At 48.5% G+C, this 26,183-nt stretch overlaps 1 protein-coding gene across 2 annotated transcripts in view; it reads left to right on the forward strand.

Annotated features, from left to right (window-relative positions):
* The window catches only part of enpp4 (ectonucleotide pyrophosphatase/phosphodiesterase 4), a 56,158-nt gene that overhangs the window by 20,512 nt on the left and 9,463 nt on the right, over positions 1-26,183 (forward strand). For both annotated transcript variants that reach the window (XM_072499086.1, XM_072499087.1), the window contains exons 2-3: positions 17,834-18,725; positions 21,210-21,380. In XM_072499086.1, the coding sequence (XP_072355187.1) occupies positions 17,834-18,725; positions 21,210-21,380 (1,063 nt within the window). The remainder of the gene's footprint in view (positions 1-17,833; positions 18,726-21,209; positions 21,381-26,183) is intronic.

Raw genomic sequence — 26,183 nt, forward strand, 5'->3', positions numbered from 1 at the left:
TTTTCCGGGACAACCACACGCGTCCCCCACAAGAGGATGCCGTCTTCCACGCTGAACTCTGACAGCTTGGAGGAAAATGCCCGTAACTCGCCTGGGAGCTGTCTATGCTGCCCACCATACAGGACTATGTGCCGAACCTTTGACAGGACTGGCTCCGTCTGGGTCCACTCACAGATCTGTGATGCCGTGACAGGCAAGGTGTCCATAAAATTTAGGGTTGGGACCACCTCACCGGTCGTGGGGGTCGACATGGGGCCGGTCGATAAAGGCAATCGGCTCAGTGCGTCGGCATTTGCTATCTGCCTACCTGGTTTGTGCTCCAGAGAATACTCATATGCAGCAAGCAACAAAGCCCAGCGCTGGATCCGTGCAGAAGCAATGGGCGGTATCGGCTTATCCTCTCTGAAGAGTCCCAGCAGGGGCTTATGATCAGTCACGATAGTGAAATGGCGGCCGTACACATACTGGTGGAAGCGTTTCACCGCGAAAACCACTGCCAGGCCCTCCTTCTCGATCTGCGCGTACTTCTTCTCCGCTGCAGTCAATGTGCGGGAGGCGAAAGCTATCGGTCGCTCGGCCCCGTTCTCCATCTTGTGGGACAGGACAGCCCCAATACCATACGGGGATGCATCACATGTGACGAGCAAAGGCTTTCCCGGATCATAGTGGGTTAGTAACCCAGACGACGACAATTGTTGCTTTACCCGCCGGAAAGCGGTTTCTTGCGGCTGACTCCAAACCCAGGTGTGATTTTTCTTTAGCAGCAGGTGTAAGGGGGCCAGCGTAGTTGCCAGATTGGGGAGGAACTTCCCGTAATAGTTTACGAGACCGAGAAAAGAACGAAGATGCGAAGTGTCAGTCGGGGTGGGGGCATGTTGAATTGCACGCACCTTCTCTGCGACGGGGTGCAGACCCTCGCGGTCCACCCGATAACCTAGGTAGACTACTTCTTTTGCCTGAAATACGCACTTTGTGTGACGTAAACGGACTCCAGCCTCCGAAAGGCGTTTAAGGACAGCCTCCAGATTTTCCAAATGCTCTTGCTCCGACGTCCCTGTAATCAACACGTCATCTAGGTAGACAGCCACACGTGGTAAACCTCTCAAAATGCCCTCCATAACACGTTGAAAAATTGCGCAGGCAGAGGATACTCCAAAGGGCAACCGTGTATATTCATACAGGCCCCGGTGTGTGTTAATTGTTACATATGGTCGGGAGGCAGGGTCCAGCTCCAACTGCAGGTAGGCGTGACTCATATCTAATTTTGTGAATGAGAGTCCGCCTGCAAGTTTCGCGTAGAGATCCTCTATGCGAGGCATTGGGTATCGGTCGAGTCGGGAAACTGTATTCACTGTAAGTTTATAGTCGCCACACAAGCAAACTGTGGCATCTGGCTTCATTACTGGCACAATTGGTGCTGCCCAGTCAGCAAAACGGACAGGCCTGATAATGCCCAAACTCTCCAAACGAGTGAGCTCCCCTTCTACCTTCTCGAGCAAAGCGTAAGGCACTGGGCGCGCCCGGAAATAGCGCGGTGTGGCTCCTGGTTCAATTTGGATACGGGCTACGGCCCCTTTTATTTTCCCCAGACCAGGCTGGAATACCTCTGGGTATCGTCCTAGCACCTCAGTCAACCCTCCAGAAACTGTTTGGAGGATGTGCTGCCATTGCAACCGCAAATGGCGCAACCAGTCCCGACCCAACAGGCTGGGCCCATGGCCACGCACTACGATAAGTGGGAAACGCCCCTCCTGGCATCCATAGACAACAGGGGTCATTGGAGTTCCTGCAATGTCCAGTGGTTCCCCCGTGTAGGTGGCCAACCTCGCCTGTGAGTCAGTTAGTGTAAGGGTCTGTATACCCTGCTTGATGCGGTCGAATGTCCTCTGGGCGATCACGGAGACCGCTGCGCCAGTATCCAACTCCATCTCCAGCGGGTGGCCATTGACCCGTACTGTCACCTTAATGGGGGCCACACGGGGAGCTGCCACACAATGCAGCTGCAGGCAGTCGTCCTCCGTCTCCACGTCCTCAGGAGTGGTCGCCGCAGGTTCATCCACACGGAAGGTACGGCCTCTGGGCTGGTCCCAGTTACGGCCCCTGGGCTGGTCCCAGTTTCGGTCGGAACGACGGCGCCTCTGGCGTCCCCAGGACCGCCGTCCGCAACGGGGTCGGCGCCTACAAGTCTGACACGGACATGGCTCCTCATCCATTGGCTCTGGAGAAGGCTCCCTTCGGGGAGGAATGTCCGATGGCCACTGGCGTCGGTCTGGTCGTTGCCTCGCCCAAGGTACCGCAGGAGTGCGGGGGGACGTTTTTGGGCGGAAAGGGTTTCGCCCCAATGCATGCACTTCCATTCCCTGTAGCTCCTGTACTCCTCGCTCTGCGCTCTCTCGGGACAAGACTATTTGTATTGCCTGTTGAAAAGTCAATGTTGGCTCCGCTAACAACTTTCTCTGGGTGGCCGCATTGTTAATACCGCAAACCAAACGGTCGCGTAACATTTCTGACAAGGTCTCACCATAGTCACAGTATTCCGCAATCCCACGTAGCCTGGATAAAAAATCGGCAAGGGATTCTCCAGGGGTCCTCTCAGCGGTATTAAACCGGTAACGCTGGACTATCGTGGACGGGGTTGGGTTAAAGTGTTGCCCCACTATATTCACAAGTTCGTCAAACGTTTTGGTGTCCGGCGCAGCTGGGTACGTAAGGCTCCTAATCATCCCAAACGTATGCGGCCCGCAGGCGGTGAGCAATATGACCACCTGGCGCTCGTTTTCAGTGATATTGTTTGCCCGGAAATAGTAACGCATCCGTTGCGTGTACTGGTTCCAGCTTTCTAGCGCAGCATCAAAAACATCCAAACGTCCGTACAGAGGCATGGTATAATAGAAAACAACTTCCAACCTGTATCCAACAAAAATCCAGGGAGGTGGCTCCAGCAGTGTAGACAGCTATTCACTTTTACCTTCGTCGCCAGTTTTGTAAAGGCCCCGAAGAATCCAGCACGAGTTTTAAGGATACAAAATAATAAAGTTTATTTACTATAACAATATATACATAGTAGTAGCAGTAACTTCCCTTGCTTCCTTCCTCCTGGTTCCTGGACTGACCAGCTTATTTATAGTAGGAGTTTCTCCGCCCCCCTCATTGGGGAAGTTCATACTCCCATAGGATTGTGGGATAATCATTAGTCCCCAGCCAATCGTCAGTAGGCAGGTTATAACAGTTTGTTTCAAACATTAGCTTTCGGAGCACTGCTCCTTCCTCAGGTGAATGTGAGTGCCTTCACCTGAGGAAGGAGCAGTGCTCCGAAAGCTAGTGTTTGAAACAAACCTGTTGGACTTTAACCTGGTGTTGTAAGACTTCTTACTGTGACCAATAATGTGATTGAAGGAGTCCTCAACAGTGCTATTAAGGACATCCGGTTGCGGCGATGACCAGCTAAGCCGCACGTTTCGGCACCTCCCGTTTCAACGGACTTTTGGGCTCTTATCGGGAGCCCCAACGGAAATTTTTTGCGGCCAAACCCAGTGTGAGGTGACAAAGGAAGGAGTCCCCCCCGGGTGTGGATGGAAAGGAGCAACAGTAGTGGCTGGATTGCGGCGGATCCTTTGGAGCAGCGGTAGAGAAGAGAAGGGAGAAGCAAGATGGCGGCCGAGGGAGCCCAGATGGTATGGGGCCCGGAACAGCAGGAGTTCCTCCGACGATGTGCGGAGGAGCTCAAGAAAGAGGTGCTGGCACCGATGTTACTGGCAATCGAGGGACTAAAGGAAACCCAAAAGGTCCAGGCGATGGAGCTCTGTGGAGTGAAGGCAAAGGCAGCCGAGAACGAAGACGAAATACAGGGCCTGGTGGTAAAAACGGAGACGCACGAGGCACTACACAAGAGGTGCATAGAAAGGCTGGAAGCCCTGGAGAACAGCTCGAGGAGGAAGAACCTATGGATTTTAGGTCTCCCCGAAGGAACAGAGGGAGCGGATGCTGGGGCGTATGCGAGTACGATGCTCCATACTCTAATGGGAGCTGAGGCCCCAACGGGCCCTCTGGAAGTGGAGGGAGCGTACCGGGTCCTCGTGAGAAGACCAAAGGCAGGGGAAACACCAAGAGCAATAGTGGTGAAGTTCCATCGCTACAGAGACAGGGAGACGGTCCTGAACTGGGCTAAGAAGACACAGAGTAGCAAGTGGGAGAACGCGGTGATACGCGTGTATCAAGACTGGAGTGCGGAGGTGGCGAGAAGGAGGGCGAGTTTCAACCGGGCCAAGGCGGTGCTCCATAGGAAGAAAGTCAAGTTTGGGATGCTGCAGCCGGCGAGACTGTGGGTCACGCATCAGGGCAAACACCACTACTTCGAGACGGCGGAGTAGGCATGGACATTCATTCAGGAAGAGAAATTGGACTAGACTTGAGAAATTGATGCCCGGAGAGGGGTAGCGAGGTGGTGGCACAGAAATATAAAGTGGGGAGAGGGGAGGGCTAATGTGTAATAATGTTGGACGGGGAATTTTCTTTTTCTCCCCCCCGATGTGGGGGACATGAAGAAATGTGGGCGCCGGTGGAAAAGGGGACAGGGAAGGGGAATGAGGGAACTGCTCCATTAGGGGCGGGGCCGAGAGGAAGGCGCGGGTATTTTCCCGCGCTATGGAAACTATGGCGGGAAAAAAGGGCGCAGGAAGGAAGGGAGCCTCACACGCAGGGAGGTCAAAGGACCTCCCAAAGGGGCAGCACGGTAGCCTTGCGGATAGCACAATTGCTTCACAGCTCCAGGGTCCCAGGTTCGATTCCGGCTTGGGTCACTGTCTGTGTGGAGTCTGCACATCCTCCCCGTGTGTGCGTGGGTTTCCTCCGGGTGCCCCGGTTTCCTCCCACAGTCCAAAGATGTGCAGGTTAGGTGGATTGGCCATGATAAATTGCCCTTAGTTTCCAAAATTGCCCTTAGTGTTGGGTGGGGTTATGGGGATAGGTTGGCGGTGTTGACCGTGGGTAGGGTGCTCTTTCCAAGAGCCGGTGCAGACTCGATGGGCCGAATGGCCTCCTTCTGCACTGTAAATTCTGTGATAATCTATGAACGGGGGAAGCCGAGGTCAGCCAGAGTTAGCTGACTTCCGGAAGCAATAATGGGGGAGTAATCAAGCTAGAGGGGGATCTAGGGGGAGGGGGGGGGGGACTAACTGGGTTGCTGCTGCTGAGAGTAAGGGGGAGCTGATACGAGACTAGGTGGTCGGGACGGGAGGGCGCCGTCTCGGGGACAGACGGGTGCGTGAGACCTGGGTAAGGAGATGGTTTAAAAAAGGGGATGGCTAGTCGACGAGGGGGTGGGGTAAATGGCCCCCCAACCCGGCTGATCACGTGGAATGTGAGAGGTTTAAATGGGCCGATTAAGAGGGCAAGGGTGTTTGCGCACTTAAAGAGACTGAAGGCGGATGTAGTTATGCTCCAGGAGACGCACCTGAAGTTGGCGGATCAGGTTAGACTAAGGAAAGAATGGGTGGGACAGGTATTCCACTCAGGGTAGGACGCAAAAAACAGAGGGGTGGCAATACTGGTGGGGAAACGTGTAACGTTCGAGGCTAAGACCATAGTGGTGGATAGTGGGGGCAGGTATGTGATGGTGAGTGGCAGATTGCAGGGTGAGGCGGTTGTGCTGGTGAACGTATGTGCCCCGAACTGGGATGACGCAGGATTCATGAAGCGAATGCTGGGATGTATCCCGGTCCGGGAGGTGGGAAACCTGTTAATGGGGGGGGGGGGGGGGGGGGGGGAGACTTTAGCACAGTGCTTGACCCAGGGCTGGACGGGTCCAGATCCAGGACCGGGAGAAGGCCGGCAGCGGCCAAGGTGCTTAAGGGATTCATGGAGCAAATGGGGGGAGTAGATCCGTGGAGATTTGTCAGACTGATGGGTAACGAGTTTTCCTTTTTCTCCCACGTCCACAAGGTATATTCCTGGATAGACTTTTTTGTTTTGGGAAGGGCACTGATCCCGAGGGTGGCAGGAACGGAGTACTCGGCTATAGCCATGTCAGATCACGCCCCGCATTGGGTGGATCTGGAACTGGGAGAGGAAAGGGAGCAGCGCCCACTCTGGCGATTAGACATGGGACTACTGGCGGACGAGGGGGTATGCGGAAGGGTGAGGGGATGTGTCGAAATGTATTGGGATGTATCGGGATGTATTGACCTGGAGGTCAATGACGATGGGGAGGTCTAAGTGGGAGTAGTATGGGAAGCGCTGAAGGCGGTGGTTAGAGGAGAGCTGATTTCCATCAGGGCCCACAAGGGGAAACAAGAGGGTAAAGAAAGAGAGAGATTAGTAGGGGAAATTTTGAGGGTGGATAGGAAGTATGCGGAGGCCCCAGACGAAGGGCTATACAGGGAAAGACGAAGACTACAGACGGAGTTTGACCTGCTGACCACGGGAAAGGCAGAGACACAGTGGAGGAAGGCACAGGGGATTAATCATATAATTTACAGTGCAGAAGGAGGCCATTCAGCCCATCGAGTCTGCACTGGCTCTTTGAAAGAGCACCCTACCCAAGGTCAACACCTCCACCCTATCCCCATAACCCAGTAACCCCACCCAACACTAAGGGCAATTTTGGACACTAAGGGCAATTTATCATGGCCAATCCACCTAACCTGCACATCTTTGGACTGTGGGAGGAAACCGGAGCACCCGGAGGAAACCCACGCACACACGGGGAGGATGTGCAGACTCCGCACAGACAGTGACCCAAGCCGGAATCGAACCTGGGACCCTGGAGCTGTGAAGCAATTGTGCTATCCACAATGCTACCGTGCTGCCTGGGATGCAATATGAATATGGGGAAAAGGCGAGCCGGCTGCTGGCCCAACAACTTCGGAAGAGGGGGGCGGCGAGAGAGATTGGAGGAGTTAGGGACGAAACGGGAAAGATGGAGCAGAGAGCAGGGAAAGTGAACGAGGTGTTTAAGACATTCTATGAGAGGCTGTACAAGTCCCAACCCCCGGAGGGGAAAGAGGGAATCATACACTTTTTGGACCAGCTAGAGTTCCCGAGGGTGGAGGGGCAGGAGGTGGCAGGTCTGGGGGCGCAGATTGAGGTGGATGAGGTGATCAAAGGAATTGGGAACATGCAAGCAGGGAAGGCCCCGGGACCAGATGGGTTCCCGGTGGAATTTTATAGGAAGTATATGGACCTGTTGGCCCCGCTTTAGCGAGAACATTTAATGAGGCTAAGGAAAGGGGGACATTACCCCCGACAATGTCGGAGGCGACGATATCGCTAATTCTGAAACGAGACAAAGACCCGCTGCAGTGCGGGTCATACAGGCCCATCTCCCTCCTAAACGTAGACGCCAAACTACTGGCTAAAGTGATGGCGACAAGGATAGAGGATTGTGTCCCAGGGGTGGTACATGACGACCAGACAGGGTTTGTTAAGGGGAGACAATTGAATGCCAATGTACGAAGGTTGCTGGGGGTGATGATGATGCCCCCACCGGAGGGGGAGGCAGAGATAGTGGTGGCGATGGATGCAGAGAAGGCATTCAATAGGGTGGAGTGGGACTATTTGTGGGAGGTGCTGAAGAGATTTGGGTTCGGGGAGGGGTTCATTAGATGGGTTAGACTCTTGTACGCGGCCCCAGTGGCAAGCGTCGTTACAAACAGGCAAATATCGGGATACTTTCGACTACACAGGTGTACAAGACAAGGGTGCCCCCTGTCCCCGTTACTGTTCGCGTTGGCAATTGAACCATTGGCCATTGCGCTGAGGGACTCTAAGAAGTGGAGGGAGGTGCTTAGAGGGGGAGAGGAACATCGAGTATCACTATATGCAGACGATTTGCTGCTATATGTGGCGGACCCGGTAGAGGGGATGCCAGAGGTAATGCAGATACTCAGCGAGTTTGGAGAGTTCTCGGGATACAAATTAAATATGGGAAAGAGCGAACTTTTTGTGATGCACTCCGGGGAACAGGGCAGGGGGATAGATGCTCTGCCGCTGAGGAGAGTAGCAAGGAATTTTCGATACCTGGGGATACAGGTGGCCAGGAACTGGGGAACCCTACATAAACTTAACCTGACGCGATTGGTAGAGCAGATGGAGGAGGACTTTAAGAGGTGGGATATGGTGCCCCTGTCATTGGCGGGCAGAGTACAGGCGGTTAAAATGGTGGTCCTCCCGAGGTTTCTTTTCGTGTTTCAGTGCCTCCCCATCCTGATTATAAAGGCCTTCTTCAAAAAAATAGACAGGAGCATTATGAGCTTTGTGTGGGCGGGAAAGACCCCGAGGGTAAAGAGGGGGTTCCTGCAGCGCAGTAGGGACAGAGGGGGATTGGCACTGCCGAGTCTGAGTGACTACTATTGGGCCGGCAATGTGTCGATGGTCTGTAAGTGGATGAGGGAAGAAGAAGGTGCGGCGTGGAAAAGGTTGGAGATGGCGTCCTGTAAGGGAACGAGCCTAAAAGCGCTGGCGACGGCGCCGCTACCATTCTCCCCGAAAAGGTACACCACAAACCCAGTGGTGGTGGCGACCTTGAAGATCTGGGGGCAGTGGAGACGACATAGGGGAGTGACGAGTGCCTCGGTGTGGTCCCCGATAAGGAATAACCACAGGTTCGTCCCGGGGAGGATAGATGGGGGATTTCAATGTTGGCAGCGAGCAGGAATTAGGAAGCTGAAGGACCTGTTTGTGGATGGGACGTTTGCGAGTCTGGGAGAATTGGAGGAAAAATATAAGTTGCCACCAGAGAATGCCTTCCGATACATGCAAGTGAGGGCATTTACGAGGCAACAGGTGAGGGAATTTCCGCGGCTCCCGACACAAGGGGTCCTGGATAGAGTGATTTTGGGGGCATGGGTTGGAGAAGGTAAAGTGTCCGAAATATACAGGGAGATGAGAGATGAGGGGGAGGCGATGGTAGAGGAGCTGAAGGGAAAATGGGAAGAGGAGCTGGGGAAGAGATTGAGGAGGGGCTGTGGGCAGATGCCCTAAGTAGGGTAAATTCCTCGTCCTCATGTGCCAGACTTGGCCTGATTCAATTTAAGGTTCTACATAGAGCGCATATGACGGGAGCAAGACTGAGCAGGTTTTTTGGGGTGGAGGACAGGTGTGGGAGGTGCTCGGGAAGCTCGGCGAACCACACTCACATGTTCTGGTCGTGTCCGGTACTGCATGAGTTCTGGGAGGGTGTGACAAGAGTGATCTCAAAGGTGGTGGGGGTCCGGGTCAAACCAAGCTGGGGGTTGGCTATATTTGGGGTTGCAGGAGAACCGGGAGTGCAGGAGGCGAAAGAGGCCGACGTTTTGGCCTTTGCGCCCTAGTAGCCCGGCGAAGGATTCTACTTGTGTGGAAAGAAGCGAAGCCCCCGGGCGTGGAGGCCTGGATAAACGACATGGCAGGGTTCATAAGACTGGAACGAATAAAATATGCGTTAAGAGGGTCGGCTCAGGGGTTCACCAGGCGGTGGCAACCGTTCCTTGACTATCTCGCGGAACGATAATGGAAAAACAGAATAGACAGCAGCAGCAACCCAGGGGGGGGGGGGGGGGGGTGGGGGTGGGGGGGAGGATTATTCCGTGTTCTTGTTTTTCTTAGTTAGTTGTTGATATTTGCTTTTTGTTTATTTCTTTTTCCACCTGTTGTTTAATATATTATTTAAATAACGTTTAATGTATATTCCTTTATTAAGTTGTAAAAACGGAAAATCTTTGTTTGAAAAACTTCAATAAAATATATTTTTTTTAAAAACCAGTGCTATTAAGCAGCACTTGCTTCGCAATAACCTGCTCACTGATGTTTGTTTTGGGTTAGAACATAGAACTGTACAGCACGGTACAGGCCCTTCGGCCCACGATGTTGTGCTGAACTAGTCTGAAACTAAGATCAAATCAACCTACTCACACTCATTCTAGTGCACTCCATATGCCTATCCAATAACTGCTTGAAAGTTCCTAAAGTGTCCGACTCCACTACCATAGCTGGGAGTGCGTTCCACGCCCCAACCACTCTCTGAATAATGAACCTACCTCTGACATCTGACAAAAGGGCAGCATGTGGCGCAGTGGATAGCACTGGGACTGCGGCGCTGAGGACCCGGGTTCGAATCCCGGCCCTGGGTCACTGTCCATGTGGAGTTTGCACATTCTCCCCATGTCTGCGTGGGTTTCACTCCCACAGCCCAAAGATGTGCAGGTTAGGTGGATTGGACATGCTAAATTGTCCCTTAATTGGAATAAAAAATAATTGGGTACTCTAAATTTATGGGGCAGCACGGTAGCCTTGTGGATAGCACAATTGCTTCACAGCTCCAGGGTCACAGGTTCGATTCCAGCTTGGGTCACTGTCTGTGCGGAGTCTGCACCTCCTCCTCGTGTGTGCGTGGGTTTCCTCCGGGTGCTCCGGTTTCCTTCCAGTCCAAAGATGTGCAGGTTAGGTGGATTGGCCATGATAAATTGCCCTTAGTGCTGGGTGGGGTTACTGGGTTATGGGGATAGGGTGGCGGTGTTGACCTTGGGTGTAGGGTGCTCTTTCCAAGAGCCGGTGTAGACTCGATGGGCCGAATGGCCTCCTTCTGCACTGTAAATTCTATGATAATCTATGATAATCCCTCCTATATCTTCCACCATGAACCTTATAGTTATGCCCCCTTGTGCTACATCCACCCGAAGAAAAAGTCGCTGAATGTCCACTCTATCTATCCCTCTCATCATCTTATACACCTCAATTAAGTCACCTCTCATCGTCCTCGCTCCAATGAGAAAAGCTCTCTCAACCTTTCCTCATAAGACCTATCCTCCAATCCAGGCAGCATCCTGGTAAATCTCCTTTGCACTCTTTGTTCAAGATCACTCAATCCTGACCTCATTACAGCCTTGGTTCAAACATGGACAAAAGGGCTGAATGCCAGAGGTGAGGTGAGAGTGACTGTCCTTGACATCAAAGAAGGATTTAACAGAGCGTGGCATAAAGGAGCCCTAGTTGATCTGAGTCATTGGAAATCAGCTGGAAAATGCTCCACTGTTTAGTCATACCTGGTTCAAAGGAACATGGTTGTGGTGGTTGAAGGTCAATCACCTCTGTTCCAGGACATCACTGCAGGAGTTCCTCAGGGTAGTTTCCTAAGCCCAACCATCTTCAGATGCTTCAGAAGTGGGGGATGTTCAACACGATTTGCATCTCCTCAGATATTGAAGCAGTCCATGTCCAAATGCAGTAACACCTGGAAAACTTCCAGGCTTGGGCTTTTTAAAAATTCATTTATGGGATGTGGGTGTCCCTGGTGAGGCCAGCATTTATTGCCCATCCCTAGTTGCCCTTCAGAAGGTGGTGGTGAGCTGCCTTCTTGAACCACTGCCGTCCCAGAGGTGGAGCTACACCCACAGTGCTGTTAGGGAGGGAATTCTAGGACTTTGGCCCAGTGACAATGAAAGAATGGTGATATATATTCCAAGTCAGGATGGTGAGTGACTGAGCGAAACCTCCAGGTGGTGGTGTTCCCAGGTATCTGTTACTCTTGTCCTTCTAGATGGTAGTGGCCATGGGTTTTGAAGCTGCTACTTAAGAACCTTAGTGAGTTCCTGCAGTGCATTTTGTAGATGGTATGGATGGCTGCCACTGTTCATTGGTGGTGAAGGGATTGAATATTTGTGGAAAGGTAGCAATCAAATGGACTGCTTTGTCTTGGATGGTATCAAGCTTCTTGAGTGTTTTTGGAACTGCACTCATCAGGGCAAGTGGAGAGTATTCCATTACACTCCTGACTGGTGTCTTGGAAATGGTGGGCAGGGTTTGGGTGGGATCTGGAGGGGTTACTTGCCGGAAGACTCCTCGCCTTAATAGTATTAATATGGCTAGTCCAGTTCAGCTTCTGGCCAATGGTAAACCCAGGATGTTGATTGTGGGGGATTCAGAGTGACAGTAATACTATTGAATGTCAAGTGGCGATGATTACATCCTCCATTGTAGGAGATAGTCACCACCTGGCACTTGTATGGTGCAAATGTTACTTGCCACTTGTCAGCCCAAACCTAGGTATTTAACAGATCATGCTGCATTTGGACATGGTCTGTTTCAGTATCTGAGGAGTTGCAAATGGTGCTTAACATTGTACAGTCATCAGCGAACATCCCCACTTCTGACTACCTGATGGAGCAGCTGAAGATGGTTGGGCCCAGGACATTATCCTGGAGAACTCCTAAAGTGATGTCCTGGAGCTGAGATAATTGACCTCCAATCACCACAGCCATTTTCCTTTGTGCCAGGTATGACTCCAACCAGCGGAGGGGTTTCTCCTTGATTCCCAATGACTCCAGTTTTACTAGGGCTCCTTGATGCCATACTCGGTCAAATGCTACCTTGATGCACCCACTCCTGCCCATGTTTGTACCAAGGTGGTAATGAGCTCAGGAGCTAAGTGACACTGGCGGAACCCAACAAGGCCTCTTACACCCCCTTCAGTTTCTCATTCTCGACACCACCACCTTCACTGGGGCAATCACCTTCTCCACCAGCACCTTCAATGCTGCCATCATCTCCTTCCCCATCACCTCCATGTGCTTTGCGAACTGTTTTACAAGTTCCACAACCATCACCTCGGTCATCTTTTCTGCCTAAACAGTGCGGCCCCGCCCAGCAACCCAGCCTCCACCATCCTTCCAGTTGCTCAGCCGACCCTTCCACTCAACTGCGAACCTTCATTCGCCCCCTTCTTCACGGCAGCTTTCCTTTGGGTTTTGGACATCTTTCTTCCTTATGTCTTCCTGAACTTATTTAACCAAAAGTTGCCCCTGGGACCGGGCATTACATTAAAAAAAAAATCAAGCCTCGAGCAGGAGCCATCAAACATGCAACCTCCTCCGACATGCTGCCCTCGGAAGCCATTAAGAATGAAATATTGCGAGAATGTTTGCTTAAACAAAAAAAAAATTAACGCTAGAAGGCGCGATTGAAATGTGTCGTGCGAGTGATCTTTCAAGAAATTAGTACACAGATATACTGATTCGGGAATGTGGCGCGAAAGAGCACAACGTGGTCCATGCCATTGAAGCTGTGGTGCACCTAAAAAATCAGCGCTACAGAAGGCAGCCGTTTGCGCGGGTGCACTTGGAAAGACAGCGCGTTCCGGATGGAGACTGTTCTGCGCATGCGCATGACCAGTTTGCGCATGACGCAAGCAGGGTCATGATGTGTACGCATTGTGGCCACGCCCATTCAACAAAATGCACAGCCTTCGGAAAAGTCTGCGCAAAGTGCAGCAGACTAAATCATTTTGCCTTGCAGTGCAGAACAGGGATGAATTCACAATGAACAGCTGTCAGAAACGTTTGCAGCATGAAACAAGAAGTGAAGTTAAACAAATCTAAAAATAAAGAGGATAAATCCGACATTGTAGAAGATGAATTAGATTTGGAAGATATATTCTGTATAAACACAATTGAAAGTGTAGACAAAGGTCCACAGGAAATTTCAGAAGCTGAAAAAATAAAATCAATCACAATTGTTCAGAATCAGGATAATTGGACAATTCCGAAAAAGATTGGCGGAACTGATAGTTCCCTGGATTATCATTGCTACCCTTCTTAAACAGAGGAACAACATTGGCTATTCTCCAGTCCTCCGGGACATCACCTGAAGACAGTGAGGATCCAAAGATTTCTGTCAAGGCCTCTGCAATTTCCTCTCTAGCCTCCTTCAGTATTCTGGGGTAGATCCTATCCGGCCCTGGGGACTTATCTACCTTAATATTTTTCAAGACGCCCAACACCTCATCTTTTTGGATCTCAATGTGACCCAGGCTATCTGCATACCCTTCTCCAGACTCAAGATCCACCAATTCCTTCTCTTTGGTGAATACTGATGCAAAGTATTAATTTAGTACCTCGCCCATTTCCTCTGGCTCCACACATAGATTCCCCTGCCTATCCTTTAGTGGGCCAACCCTTTCCCTGGCTACCCTCTTGCTTTTTCTGTCTGTGTAAAAAGCCTTGGGATTTTCCTTGACTCTATTTGCCAACTTTTCATGACCTCTTCTAGCCCTCCTGACTCCTTGCTTAATTTCCTTCCTACTTTCCTTATATTCCACGCAGGCTTCGTCTGTTCCCAGCCTTTTAGCCCTGACAAATGCCTCCTTTTTCTTTTTGACGAGGCCTACAATATCTCTCGTTATCCAAGGTTCCCGAAATTTGCCGTATTTATCCTTCTTCTGCACAGGAACATGCCGGTCCTGAATTCCTTTCAACTGACATTTGAAAGCCTCCCACATGTCAGGTGTTGATTTACCCTCAAACATCCTCCCCCAATCTAGGTTCTTCAGTTCCCGCCTAATATTGTTATAATTAGCCTTCCCCCAATTTAGCACATTCACCCTAGGACCACTCTTATCCTTGTCCACCAGCATTTTAAAACTTACTGAATTGTGGTCACTGTTCCCGAAATGCTCCCCTACTGAAACTTCTACCACCTGGCCAGGCTCATTCCCCAATACCAGGTCCAGTACAGCCCCTTCCCTAGTTGGACTCTCTACATATTGTTTTAAGAAGCCCTCCTGGATGCTCCTTACAAACTCTGCCCCGTCCAGGCCCCAAGCACTAAGTGAGTCCCAGTCAATATTGGGGAAGTTGAAGTCTCCCATCACAACAACCTTGTTGCTTTTACTCGTTTCCAAAACCTGTCTACCTATCTGCTCCTCTATCTCCCACTGGCTGTTGGGAGGCCTGTAGTAAATCCCCAACATTGTGACTGCACCCTTCTTATTCCTGATCTCTACCCATATAGCCTCGCTGCCCTCTGAGGTGTCCTCCCGTAGTACAGCTGTGATATTCTCCTGAACCAGTAGCGAAGCTCCACCACCCCTTTTACATCCCCCTCTATCCCGCCTGAAACATCTAAATCCTGGAACGTTTAGCTGCCAATCCTGTCCTTCCCTCAACCAGGTCTCTGTAATGGCAACAACATCATAGTTCCAAGTACTAATCCAAGCTCTAAGTTCATCTGCCTTACCTGTAATACTTGTTGCATTAAAACATATGCACTTCAGGCCCCCAGACCCGCTGTTTTCAGCAACATCTCCCTGTCTGCTCTGCCTCAGAGCCATACTGGCCCTATTCCCTAGTTCTCCCTCAATGCTTTCACCATCTGACCTATTGCTCCGGTACCCACCCTCTGCCATACTAGTTTAAACTCTCCCATGTGACACTAGCAAACCTCGCGGCCAGGATATTTATGCCTCTCCAGTTTAGATGCAACCCGTCCTCTTATATAGGTCACACCTGCCCCGGAAGAGCTCCCAGTGGTCCAGATAATGGAAACCCTCCCTCCTACACCAGCTGTTTAGCCACGTGTTTAGCTGCTCTATCTTCCTATTTCTAGCCTCACTAGCACGTGGCTAGTAACCCGAGATTACAACACTAGAGGTCCTGTCTTTGAACTTTCTGTCTAGTTCCTTGAACTCCTGCTGCAGGACCTCTTGCCCCTTCCTACCTATGTGGTTAGTACCAATATGTACAACGACCTCTGCCTGTTTGCCCTCCCCCTTCAGGATGCCCTCTACCCGTTCGGAGACATCCTGTACCCTGGCACCAGGGAGGCAACATACCATCCTGGAGTCTCTTTCACATCCACAGAAGTGCCTATCTGTGCCCCTGCCCCTGACTATACAGTCCCCTATGACTATTGCTCTCCTGCGCTTTGACCTTCCCTGCTGAACATCAGAGCCAGCCGTGGTGCCGCTGCTCTGGCTGCTGCTGTTTTCACCTGATAGGCTACCCCCCCCTCCTCCCCGGACAGTATCCAAAGGGGTATACCTGTTCAAGAGGGGGACAACCACAGGGGATTCCTGCACTGACTGCCTGCCCCTTCTGGTGGTCACCCATATCTCTGCCTGCACCTTGGGTGTGACCACATTTATGTAACTGCTATCTATGACGCTTTCCGCCACCTGCATGCTCCTAAGTGCATCCAACTGCTGCTCCAACTGAACCATGCGGTCTGTGAGGAGCTCTAGTTGGGTGCACTTTCTGCAGATGAAGCCATCCGGGATGCTAGAAGCCTCCCGGACCTGCCACATCTCACAGTCAGAGCACTGCACCCCTCTAATTGACATTACATCAATTAATTAGTAAATTAAATTTTAAATTTAACAAAAAAAGTTACTGTTAACTATATGTTTTCTAGCACTAGATTTCTACTATAAATGTGAACGCTAAATACAGTACTCTCCGATCTCTGGCTTGGATCCCCCTTTAAATTATAATTAAGTAATTATGTTTAATTAGTTTAACAATGCTTAAGTTTTAAATTTAGTGTAGATTCCCAACCAACCAATCAGGTCACAGCTTTACTGTGACGTCACTTCAGTTCTCCTCCCCGCCCCCCCCCCCCCCCCCCCAATTTGAAAAGGTAACAAAAAATGAATAAAAATCACTTACCATCCCAGGTTCTCAGATGCTCTCTGGTTCTCTCCATGCAGATGAAAAGTTACAGGCCAGAAGAGAGAAAACAAAACAGTAGGGAAAAAGCACCTTCTCCCACTCTGCACCGAATTACCTCACTGTATCAAATTACCAAGTTCCAAATTCCCACTCTGGATGTGTCTCACTCTGGCTGTGTCTCCTTCACTTGGGGGTCACCCTCATGCTTGTGTTTTCTTGGGGGAGGTGGGGGTGGGGTGGAGCGGAGAAGCAACAATTCCCGTGGTTCGGGGAGGTTGGGGGGGGGGGGGGGGGGTGGAGGAACGGAGAATCTAAGCAGAGGTGTTTCCCGCTTCAGAGGCTGGTGGGAAAACATTCCAAATCTTCCAGCCCTGACCTCATTAATTATGCACTTGGGTGTTTTACATCTTATTCAGTGGCGGGGCAGGCCTGGATGGTGTGTAGTCCACCGTTATGTCTGGGTGCCACATTGAAAAGTTGTCCAACATCCCTGACACCGTTGAAGAATAGGTGGATTGTCTGAAAATGAAAATAGATCAAAGGGAAGATTCTGAGACCGGAAGATGGATCTCCTGAGAACGAAGATGGATCACCAGGAACATTCTGAAGTTGGAAGATAGACCCCATTCAGGACACCTAATCTGGAAGGTCCACCTGCTCCACTGCTATGGTATTCCGGACTTTCAGGCCGCTTACATCCCAAGTTCTGTAGACAGCCTAGACATTGTTTGTGTGAGTCCCGCCATCTGTATGCCACATTGTTTCAGACGGGTTTCTTGCCTGCCTCTGGATTTTCTGAGCAACTATGGCGGGCACCGGCGGAAGATCCCACTGTAAATTCACACTGGTGTGAAACTGATTTCTGGGCCTGCTGCCATATTTTCCCTCCACACTTGCCATCGAGCGGCAGTGGCTTGGGAGAATTTAACTCTATGGGGAGCTATCTTTGACAAACAATGAGTTCCCTTGCTTCAGCGCTGACCTTGAATCTGGGCCCATATAATTGTGAGCTTCTCGCGAGGGCTGCTGCTGTCCCAAGATAAGATCTTGCCTGATCACCTATGGCTCTTATCCAAATGTAGCTTTGTAAAAGCCTTTAAAAACTCAAAAGCTGCATCTCAAAAGTTCTGAATTCAATATAAATAATGTCATGATTTTCAAATATGGTACAGCAGAAGTAATAGAGTGCGTTTTTCCTAACTCTTATGGAAATGCTTGAAACCGTATCAATATTGACCGGTATTATAGCATTGGTGCAGGGTTTATCGTGACAAGAGTATCTGCCAATTGCTAGTAGGAACAGTAATGAGAAACCCTTTTGTTACTACATGTTTAAAGACACCATTCAAGTCATAACGTGTAAGCAGTCATATTTTGATATTGCTATTGCCATTTAATAACTGCCTTGTATCTTTCAGTGTACCAATAGGCCTCCCAGAAAAACAGTAAGACTGCGGCAACTTACAGAAAACTATCCCAAAATGCAGAGCCTATGGGTTTATATCTTGGTGTTCATATCTGGATTCCTTGAGTGCCATTGTAATAATGCAACAAACACCTCTGAGGTTAGATTACTTCTTGTGTCCTTTGATGGATTCAGGGCCGATTATCTTGAACAATACGACTTTCCGAACCTTCAGAAAATGATTGCTGATGGAGTCCATGTGAAGCATGTAACAAACGTGTTTGTTACCAAAACCTTCCCAAATCATTACTCCATTGTCACAGGCCGCTATGCAGAAAGCCATGGTATTGTGGCCAATACGATGTATGATGCAGCCACCAAAAAGACATTTTCAACCTTTGCAGATAAAGATCAGTTTTGGTGGAATGAGGCCACTCCCATTTGGATAACTAATCAGCAACAAGGGCACAAGAGTGGTGGAGTAATGTGGCCTGGTACTGATGTCAGAATACAGAATCATACTTCTTCCTATTTTTTGAAATATGACCGCGATGTTGCATTCAATCAGAGAGCTGACCACATTATAGAATGGTTTTCCAACTTAACAGAATCCATTAATTTTGGGGCATTGTATTGGGAGGAACCTGATGCCACTGGACACCGTTATGGACCTGAAAGTCACGAAATGAAGAATATGTTGAAGGAAGTGGATAATCACATTGGCTATTTAATTGATAAACTTCAAAAGGCTGGACTCTGGAACACAATTAATGTAATTATCACCAGTGATCATGGGATGGCACAGTGTTCTAAAACAAAAGTTATAAAACTGGATAATTGCATTGGACGTGGTAACTACACCGAGGTGACCTCCTCTCCAGTAACGGCTATCCTGCCCCATAAAAGTAAGTACGATGTGTAGCTATTCAAACTATCATAGCAGAAAATCTATTTTACAAGCATACAGTAACCAACTGTTAGTGAATCAACACACACCGGAATATGATGGGTAAAATCGACTTCATAGACCTCTTGTAATTCTCTCATAGACCCCACTTTGAAAACCTCTGTTCTAAATCAAATAAGGAATGAAATTGTGTAATTGTTTCCTGATACCTTAATTCTAGTCAGATACTGCTAGTACTTTCAATAATTAATTCTTTATTGTAGATTGCACATGAACTACATGAGAGCCGAACATAAGCACCACATACGTCAGGAAAAAATTGCCCCCATGGGCTCAAGTATAAAAAAGACTTGTACTTTATGTAGCATCTTATAGCACCTTCACAACCTCAGGACATCCAAAGGTGCTGCACAGCCAATCAATTATCTTTTGAAGTGTAGTCACCATTGTAATGCAGGAAGCACAGCAGCCAATTTGTACACAGCAAATCCCATAAACAGCAATGTGATGATGAGCAGATAATCTGTTTGTGATATTCATTAGAGAATAAATATTGGCCCGGATACCTAGGTCAACTCAAAAGCAAAATACTGTGGCTGCTATGTTACTGGAAATCTGAGATTAAAAAACAGAACATGCTGGAAATACTCAGCAGGTTAGTTAGAGAGCATGGAGAAAGAAACAGAGTTTATGTTTCAGATCTTATTCTACAGATGGCACCTGACTTAGAATCATTATGGCACAAAAGGAGGCCATTCAGCTCATCAAGTCTATACTGGCTGTCTGTAAAGCAATCCAATCAGTTCCGATTTGTCTGACTTGCTGAGCATTTCTGACAGGAATTTTTCTGTTTCAGATTTGCAGCATCTGATTGCTAAGGTGCAAGGTTTTAACTGGTAAAAAAATAAATGTTTTAATGTTCCCAATTTATATTGACTCAAAGATTCCTGTAGCCAGTCAACTATCTGCACTCGCTGTTAGTTAGACTTCTACTGGGGAGGCCTTTAAAATGGGGCCCGATCTTCAAGGGACTAGGTTGCTGGTGAAGTGGATGAATCCGAAGCTGCCCCGCCAATGTTTTGATGTGGGACCCATCTCTTGAGGTTTTTTTTCCATATCCAGGAGAAAGCGGCTGTTGCCGTTGACAGCTTCGACGGCGCTTTTCCCGCCCTACATCGACCTTTGCCAAATTCTGGGACAATTCCACTCAAAGACACCGACACTAAAGGGAAGGAAAGGAAAATGACACACAGCTGAAAAGGGGAGACTTTCCTTCACCTCTATTTGTATCCTAAGGTGTTGTGAGAAGCTGAGATGTATTGGTAGCCTTGGTTGTATAAATCTTTGATAATAGTTTGACTATTTTTTTCCCATTTGACTCGTTGTTGTAAGGGCTGATATGTTATATGAATGAGCCTCAAAAAATCTTCTACAATTTTTTTTTTTCATCAGAACTTCTAGATTTTACTCCCGACAAAATTAGAGTCTTTTGCCAACATAATTGATTTTATTGTGTTAATTGACAGACATCTGTGGCACCTACCATAGTTACTTCTTATACCTATTCAAAGAGGTGGCACGGTAGCATCGTGGTTAGATTTGCTGTCTCACAGGGACCTATGTTCAATTCCGGCCTTGTGTTACTGTCTACGTGGAGTTTGCACATTCTCCCCATGTCTGCGTGGATTTCCTCCGGGTGCTCTGGTTTCCTCCCAGTCCAAAGATGTACAGGCTGGATGGATTGGCCATGATGAAATTGCCCATTAGTGCTCAAGGATGTACAGGTTAGGTGGGGTTTGAGGGGTAGGATGGGGGAGTGGGCCGAGATAGGATGCTCTTTCAGAGGTTCGATGTATTCATGTTGGCCCGAATGGCCTCCTTCTGTATTGTAGAGATTCTACTCTAAGTTGGTACAGAGATCAGGTGGAAGCCATGATATCTGGTAAATTCCAGTGTCTGTATAAAATCATACAGATAAGGCCATTCTGCCCATTGAGTCTTTGCCAGCTCTTTTAAAGTGCTATCCAATTGACCCACTCCCCTGCTTTTGCCCTGTGTTTTTTTCCCTTTCACGATTTATCCAATTTTCCTTTGAAAGCTCCCATTGAATCTCTTTCAACCACGCTTTTAGGCAGTGCATTCTGGATCATAACTAAATACAAAAAAAATCTTCTCTCTCTGGTTCTTTTGTTAATTGTCTTAAATCTGTGTCCTCTGGCTACTGGCCTTCCTGCCAGTGGAAACCAATTTCAGGCCAATGATGATTTGTAAAATATATTCACAGCCTATGTTGCAGTCATAAATTTGCACATGGCAGCATATATTTCTGCAATGGAAAGAGTAAAGATCATGGTAATTGTATTGTACTTTCATCAGTGGACTCAGCCAGCATTACAATGAAGTTGCACAATTAAAAAATGTTTTATTTTAGTCAGTTTTGAACATCAGGTTCAACACGTGATTCCATCTTTGTTTTTAACAGACGTAACTTACGTATACGAATTGCTGTCGAACTGTGATAGTCACATGAAGGTATATTTAAAAGAAGATATCCCAGAACGTTTTCATTACAAACACAATGAAAGGATTCAACCAATTCTGCTTGTTGCTGACGAAGGATGGACAATTGTTCAGAATGGATCAATCCCCCAGAGTAAGTTCAGGATGGAAAATATTTTTGTTTTTTGTATTTGAGCATTATATCCATCCCAGTCCTTTCCTGGTGTTGCTTCCATATGTATGTCTATGTTTCCAATAATCAATGAGTTAACATTTACGGTGCAAGACTTAAAATTAAATTGCATTTTTTTAATAACCGAAGGAAAACTTCATGCTCAAGGTCACAAAATTGTAAATAAATTGTTGGAAAGCTCTTGAGATGGAAGGACACTTTTTTCCTAATAATTGCTTATGGATTACCACCCAAACTGGCAGGATTACTCCTTTCCGAACAGGAGGATTTTTGGTTTCAACATAAAAATAGACAGAATTATCAAGTATGATTTATTTTGGTGTTTGGGGGTGAGTTTCCCAAAAACAAAAACCAATTAATTAAGTAAATTAATTAACTAGTTAAGGGAATTTGGTGCTCATCTTAAGGAGGTGCAGAGAAGCAGACCTGTGAAGGAGTCTCGGGAGCAATTACATCACAGCCAGCAGGTAAGTGATTGGCTTGTGACTGGTAAGTGATTTCTCTCTCTTTGACTTTCTCTTAGCTGTGTAGTGTAGTTCAAATTAAACTTCAGGTTTAAGTCATGGCAGGAGAGCTCAGACCCGTGTCATGCTCCTCTTGTGAGATGTGGCAAGTCAGGGACCCTTCTGGTGTCCCTGACTCCTTCATCTGCAAGAAGTGTGTCCAACTGCAGCTCCTGTTAGACCGCTTGACGGCTCTGGAGCTGCGGATGGATTCACTTTGGAGCATCGGCGATGCTGAGGAAGTTGTGGATAGCACATTCAGTGAGTTGGTCACACCGCAGATTAAAATTACTGAGGCAGATAGGGAATGGGTGACCAACAGACAGAGGAAGAGTAGGAAGGCAGTGCAGGGATCCCCTGCGGTCATCTCCCTCCAAAACAGATTTACCGTTTTGGAAACTGTTGGGGGAAATGGCTCACCAGGGGAAGGTGGCAGCAGCCAGGTTCATGGCACCGTGGCTGGCTCTGCTGCACAGAAGGGCGGGAAAAAGAGTGGCAGAGCTATAGTGATAGGGGATTCAATTGTAAGGGGAATAGACAGGCGTTTCTGCGGACGCAAACGAGAATCCAGGTTGGTATGTTGCCTCCCTGGTGCAAGGGTCAAGGATGTCTCGGAGCGGCTGCAGGGCATTCTGGAGGGGGAGGGTGAACAGCCAGCTGTCGTGGTGCATATAGGCACCAACGATATAGGTAAAAAACGGGATGAGGTCCTACAAGCTGAATTTAGGGAGTTAGGAGTTAAACTAAAAAGTAGGACCTCAAAGGTAGTAATCTCAGGATTGCTACCAGTGCCACGTGATAGTCAGAGTAGGAATGACAGGATAGCTAGGATGAATACGTGGCTTGAGAGATGGTGCAAGAGGGAGGGTTTCAAATTCCTGGGACATTGTGACCGGTTCTGGGGGAGGTGGGACCTGGACAAATCGGACGGTCTGCATCTGGGTGGGACCGGAACCAATGTTCTCGGGGGTGTGTTTGCTAGTGCAGTTGGGGAGGGTTTAAACTAATGTGGCAGGGGGATGGGAACCGATGTAGGAAGTCAGTGGGGACGGAAACAAAAGGCAGGAAGGGAGAGTGTGTAAAGCATGACCAGAGAAAGCAGGGCAGAGAGCAAGGAAAGTCTACATTAAACTGCATTTATTTCAATGCAAGGGGCCTGACGGGCAAAGCGGATGAACTCAGGGCATGGATGGGCACATGGGACTGGGATATTATAGCTATGACTGAAACATGGCTAAGGGAGGGGCAGGACTGGCAGCTCAATGTTCCGGGGTACAGATGCTATAGAAAGGATAGAACAGGAGGTAAGAGAGGAGGGGGAGTGGCGTTTTTGATTAGGGAGAACATTACGGCAGTACTTAGAGGGGATATATCTGAGGGTTCGCCCACTGAGTCTATATGGGTGGAACTGAAAAATAAGAAGGGAGAGATCACCTTGATAGGACTGTACTACAGGCCCCCAAATAGTCAGCGGGAAATTGAGGAGCAAATATGTAAGGAGATTACAGATAGCTGCAAGAAAAATAGGGTGGTAATAGTAGGGGACTTTAACTTTCCCAACATTGACTGGGACAGCCATAGCATTAGGGGCTTGGATGGAGGGAAATTTGTTGAGTGTATTCAGGAGGAATTTCTCATTCAGTATGTGGATGGACCGACTAGAGAGGTGCCAAAACTTGACCTCGTCTTGGGAAATAAGGAAGGGCAAGTGACAGAAGTGTTAGTGAGGGATCACTTTGGGACAAGTGACCATAACTCCATTAGTTTTAAGATAGCTATGGTGAATGATAGGTCTGGCCCAAGTGTTAAAATTCTTAATTAGGGCAAGGCAAATTTTGATGGTATCAGACAGGAACTTTCAGAGGTAGACTGGGGGAGACTGTTGGCAGGCAAAGGGACGGCTGGTAAATGGGAGGCTTTTAAAAATGTGTTAACCAGGGTGCAGGGTAAGCACATTCCCTTTAGAGTGAAGGGCAAGGCTGGTAGAAGTAGGGAACCCTGGATGACTCGAGATATTGAGACTCTGGTCAAAAAGAAGAAGGAGGCATATGACGTACATAAACAACTGGGATCAAGTGGATCCCTTGAAGAGTATAGAGATTGTCGAAATAGAGTTAAGAGGGAAATCAGGAGGGCAAAAAGGGGACATGAAATTGCTTTGGCAAATAATGCAAAGGAGAATCCAAAGAGATTCTACAGATACATAAAGGGGAAAAGAGTAACTAGGGACAGAGTAGGGCCTCTTAAGGATCAACAAGGACATCTATGTGCAGAGCCACAAGAGTTGGGTGAGATCCTGAATGAATATTTCTCATCGGTATTCACGGTGGAGAAAGGCATGGATGTTAGGAAACTAAGGGAAATAAATAGTGATGTCTTGAGAAGTGTGCATATTACAGAGGAGGAGGTGCTAGAAGTCTTAAAGCGCATCAAGGTAGATAAATCCCCGGGACCTGATGAAATGTATCCCAGGATGTTGTGGGAGGCTAGGGAGGAAATTGCGGGTCCCCTAACAGAGATATTTGAATCATCGGCAGCCACAGGTGAGGTGCCTGAAGATTGGAGAGTGGCGAATGTTGTGCCCTTGTTTAAGAAGGGCAGCAGGGAAAAGCCTGGGAACTACAGACCGGTGAGCCTAACGTCTGTAGTAGGTAAGTTGCTAGAAGGTATTCTGAGAGATAGGATCTACAAGCATTTAGAGAGACAAGGACTGATTCGGGGCAGTCAGCATGGCTTTGTGCGTGGAAAATCATGTCTCACAAATTTGATTGAGTTGTTTGAGGGGGTGACCAAGAAGGTAGATGAGGGCAGTGCAGTAGACGTTGTCTACATGGACTTTAGCAAAGCCTTTGACAAGGTACCGCATGGTAGGTTGTTGCAGAAGGTTAAAGCTCACGGGATCCAGGGTGAGGTTGCCAATTGGATTCAAAATTGGCTGGACGACAGAAGACAGAGGGTGGTTGTAGAGGGTTGTTTTTCAAACTGGAGGCCTGTGACCAGTGGTGTGCCTCAGGGATCGGTGCTGGGTCCACTGTTATTTGTGATTTATATTAATGATTTGGATGAGAATTTAGGAGGCATGGTTAGTAAGTTTGCAGATGACACCAAGATTGGTGGCACAGTGGATAGTGAAGAAGGTTATCTAGGATTGCAACGGGATCTTGATCAATTAGGCCAGTGGGCCGACGAATGGCAGATGGAGTTTAATTTAGATAAATGTGAGGTGATGCATTTTGGCAGATCGAATCAGGCCAGGACCTACTCAGTTAATGGTATGGCGTTGGGGAGAGTTATAGAACAAAAAGATCTAGGAGTACAGGTTCATAGCTCCTTGAAGGTGGAGTCGCAGGTGGACAGGGTGGTGAAGGTGGCATTCGGCATGCTTGGTTTCATGGTCAGAACATTGAATACAGGAGTTGGGACGTCTTGTTGAAGTTGTACAAGACATTGGTACGGCCACACTTGAAATACTGTGTGCAGTTCTGGTCACCCTATTATAGAAAGGATATTATTAAACTAGAAAGAGTGCAGAAAAGATTTACTAGGATGTTGCCGGGACTTGATGGTTTGAGTTATAAGGAGAGGCTGGATAGACTGGGACTTTTTTCCCTGGAGCGTAGGAGACTTAGGGGTGATCTTATAGAGGTCTATAAAATAATGAGGGGCATAGATAAGGTAGATAGTCAACATCTTTTCCCAAAGGTAGGGGAGTCTAAAACTAGAGGGTATAGGTTTAAGGTGAGAGGGGAGAGTTTCAGAAGGGCCCAGAGGGGCAATTTCTTCACTCAGAGGGTAGTGAGTGTCTGGAATGGGCTGCCAGAGGTAGTAGTAGAGGCGGGTACAATTGTGTCTTTTAAAAAGCATTTAGATAGTTACATGGGTAAGATGGGTATAGAGGGTTATGGGCCAAGTGCGGGCAACTGGGACTAGCTTAATGGTAAAAACTGGGCGGCATGGACTGGTTGGGCCGAAGGGCCTGTTTCCATGCTGTAAACTTCTATGATTCTATGACTGCTCCATTTTTTCAGTTTTGTGCAGGTATTGCATAAAGGGCTCATTGGAAACGCCAATAAGATTAAAATAAATATGTAACCAAAGCTGGAAAAGACTGTCCACCAGCTAATTTGCCTTGACCCCACCCGGCAGCTCCCCGCTAACGAGGGAGAGGAGCTCTTAAACCGATCCCGCAGAGCAAACCCCACACAGCACGCAGCCATTCCACCATGCAGATCAGCCTCACATTTTGGTGATGGCCTGATTG

Source organism: Scyliorhinus torazame, chromosome 4, assembly GCF_047496885.1.
Source record: "Scyliorhinus torazame isolate Kashiwa2021f chromosome 4, sScyTor2.1, whole genome shotgun sequence".
NCBI lineage: Eukaryota > Metazoa > Chordata > Chondrichthyes > Carcharhiniformes > Scyliorhinidae > Scyliorhinus > Scyliorhinus torazame.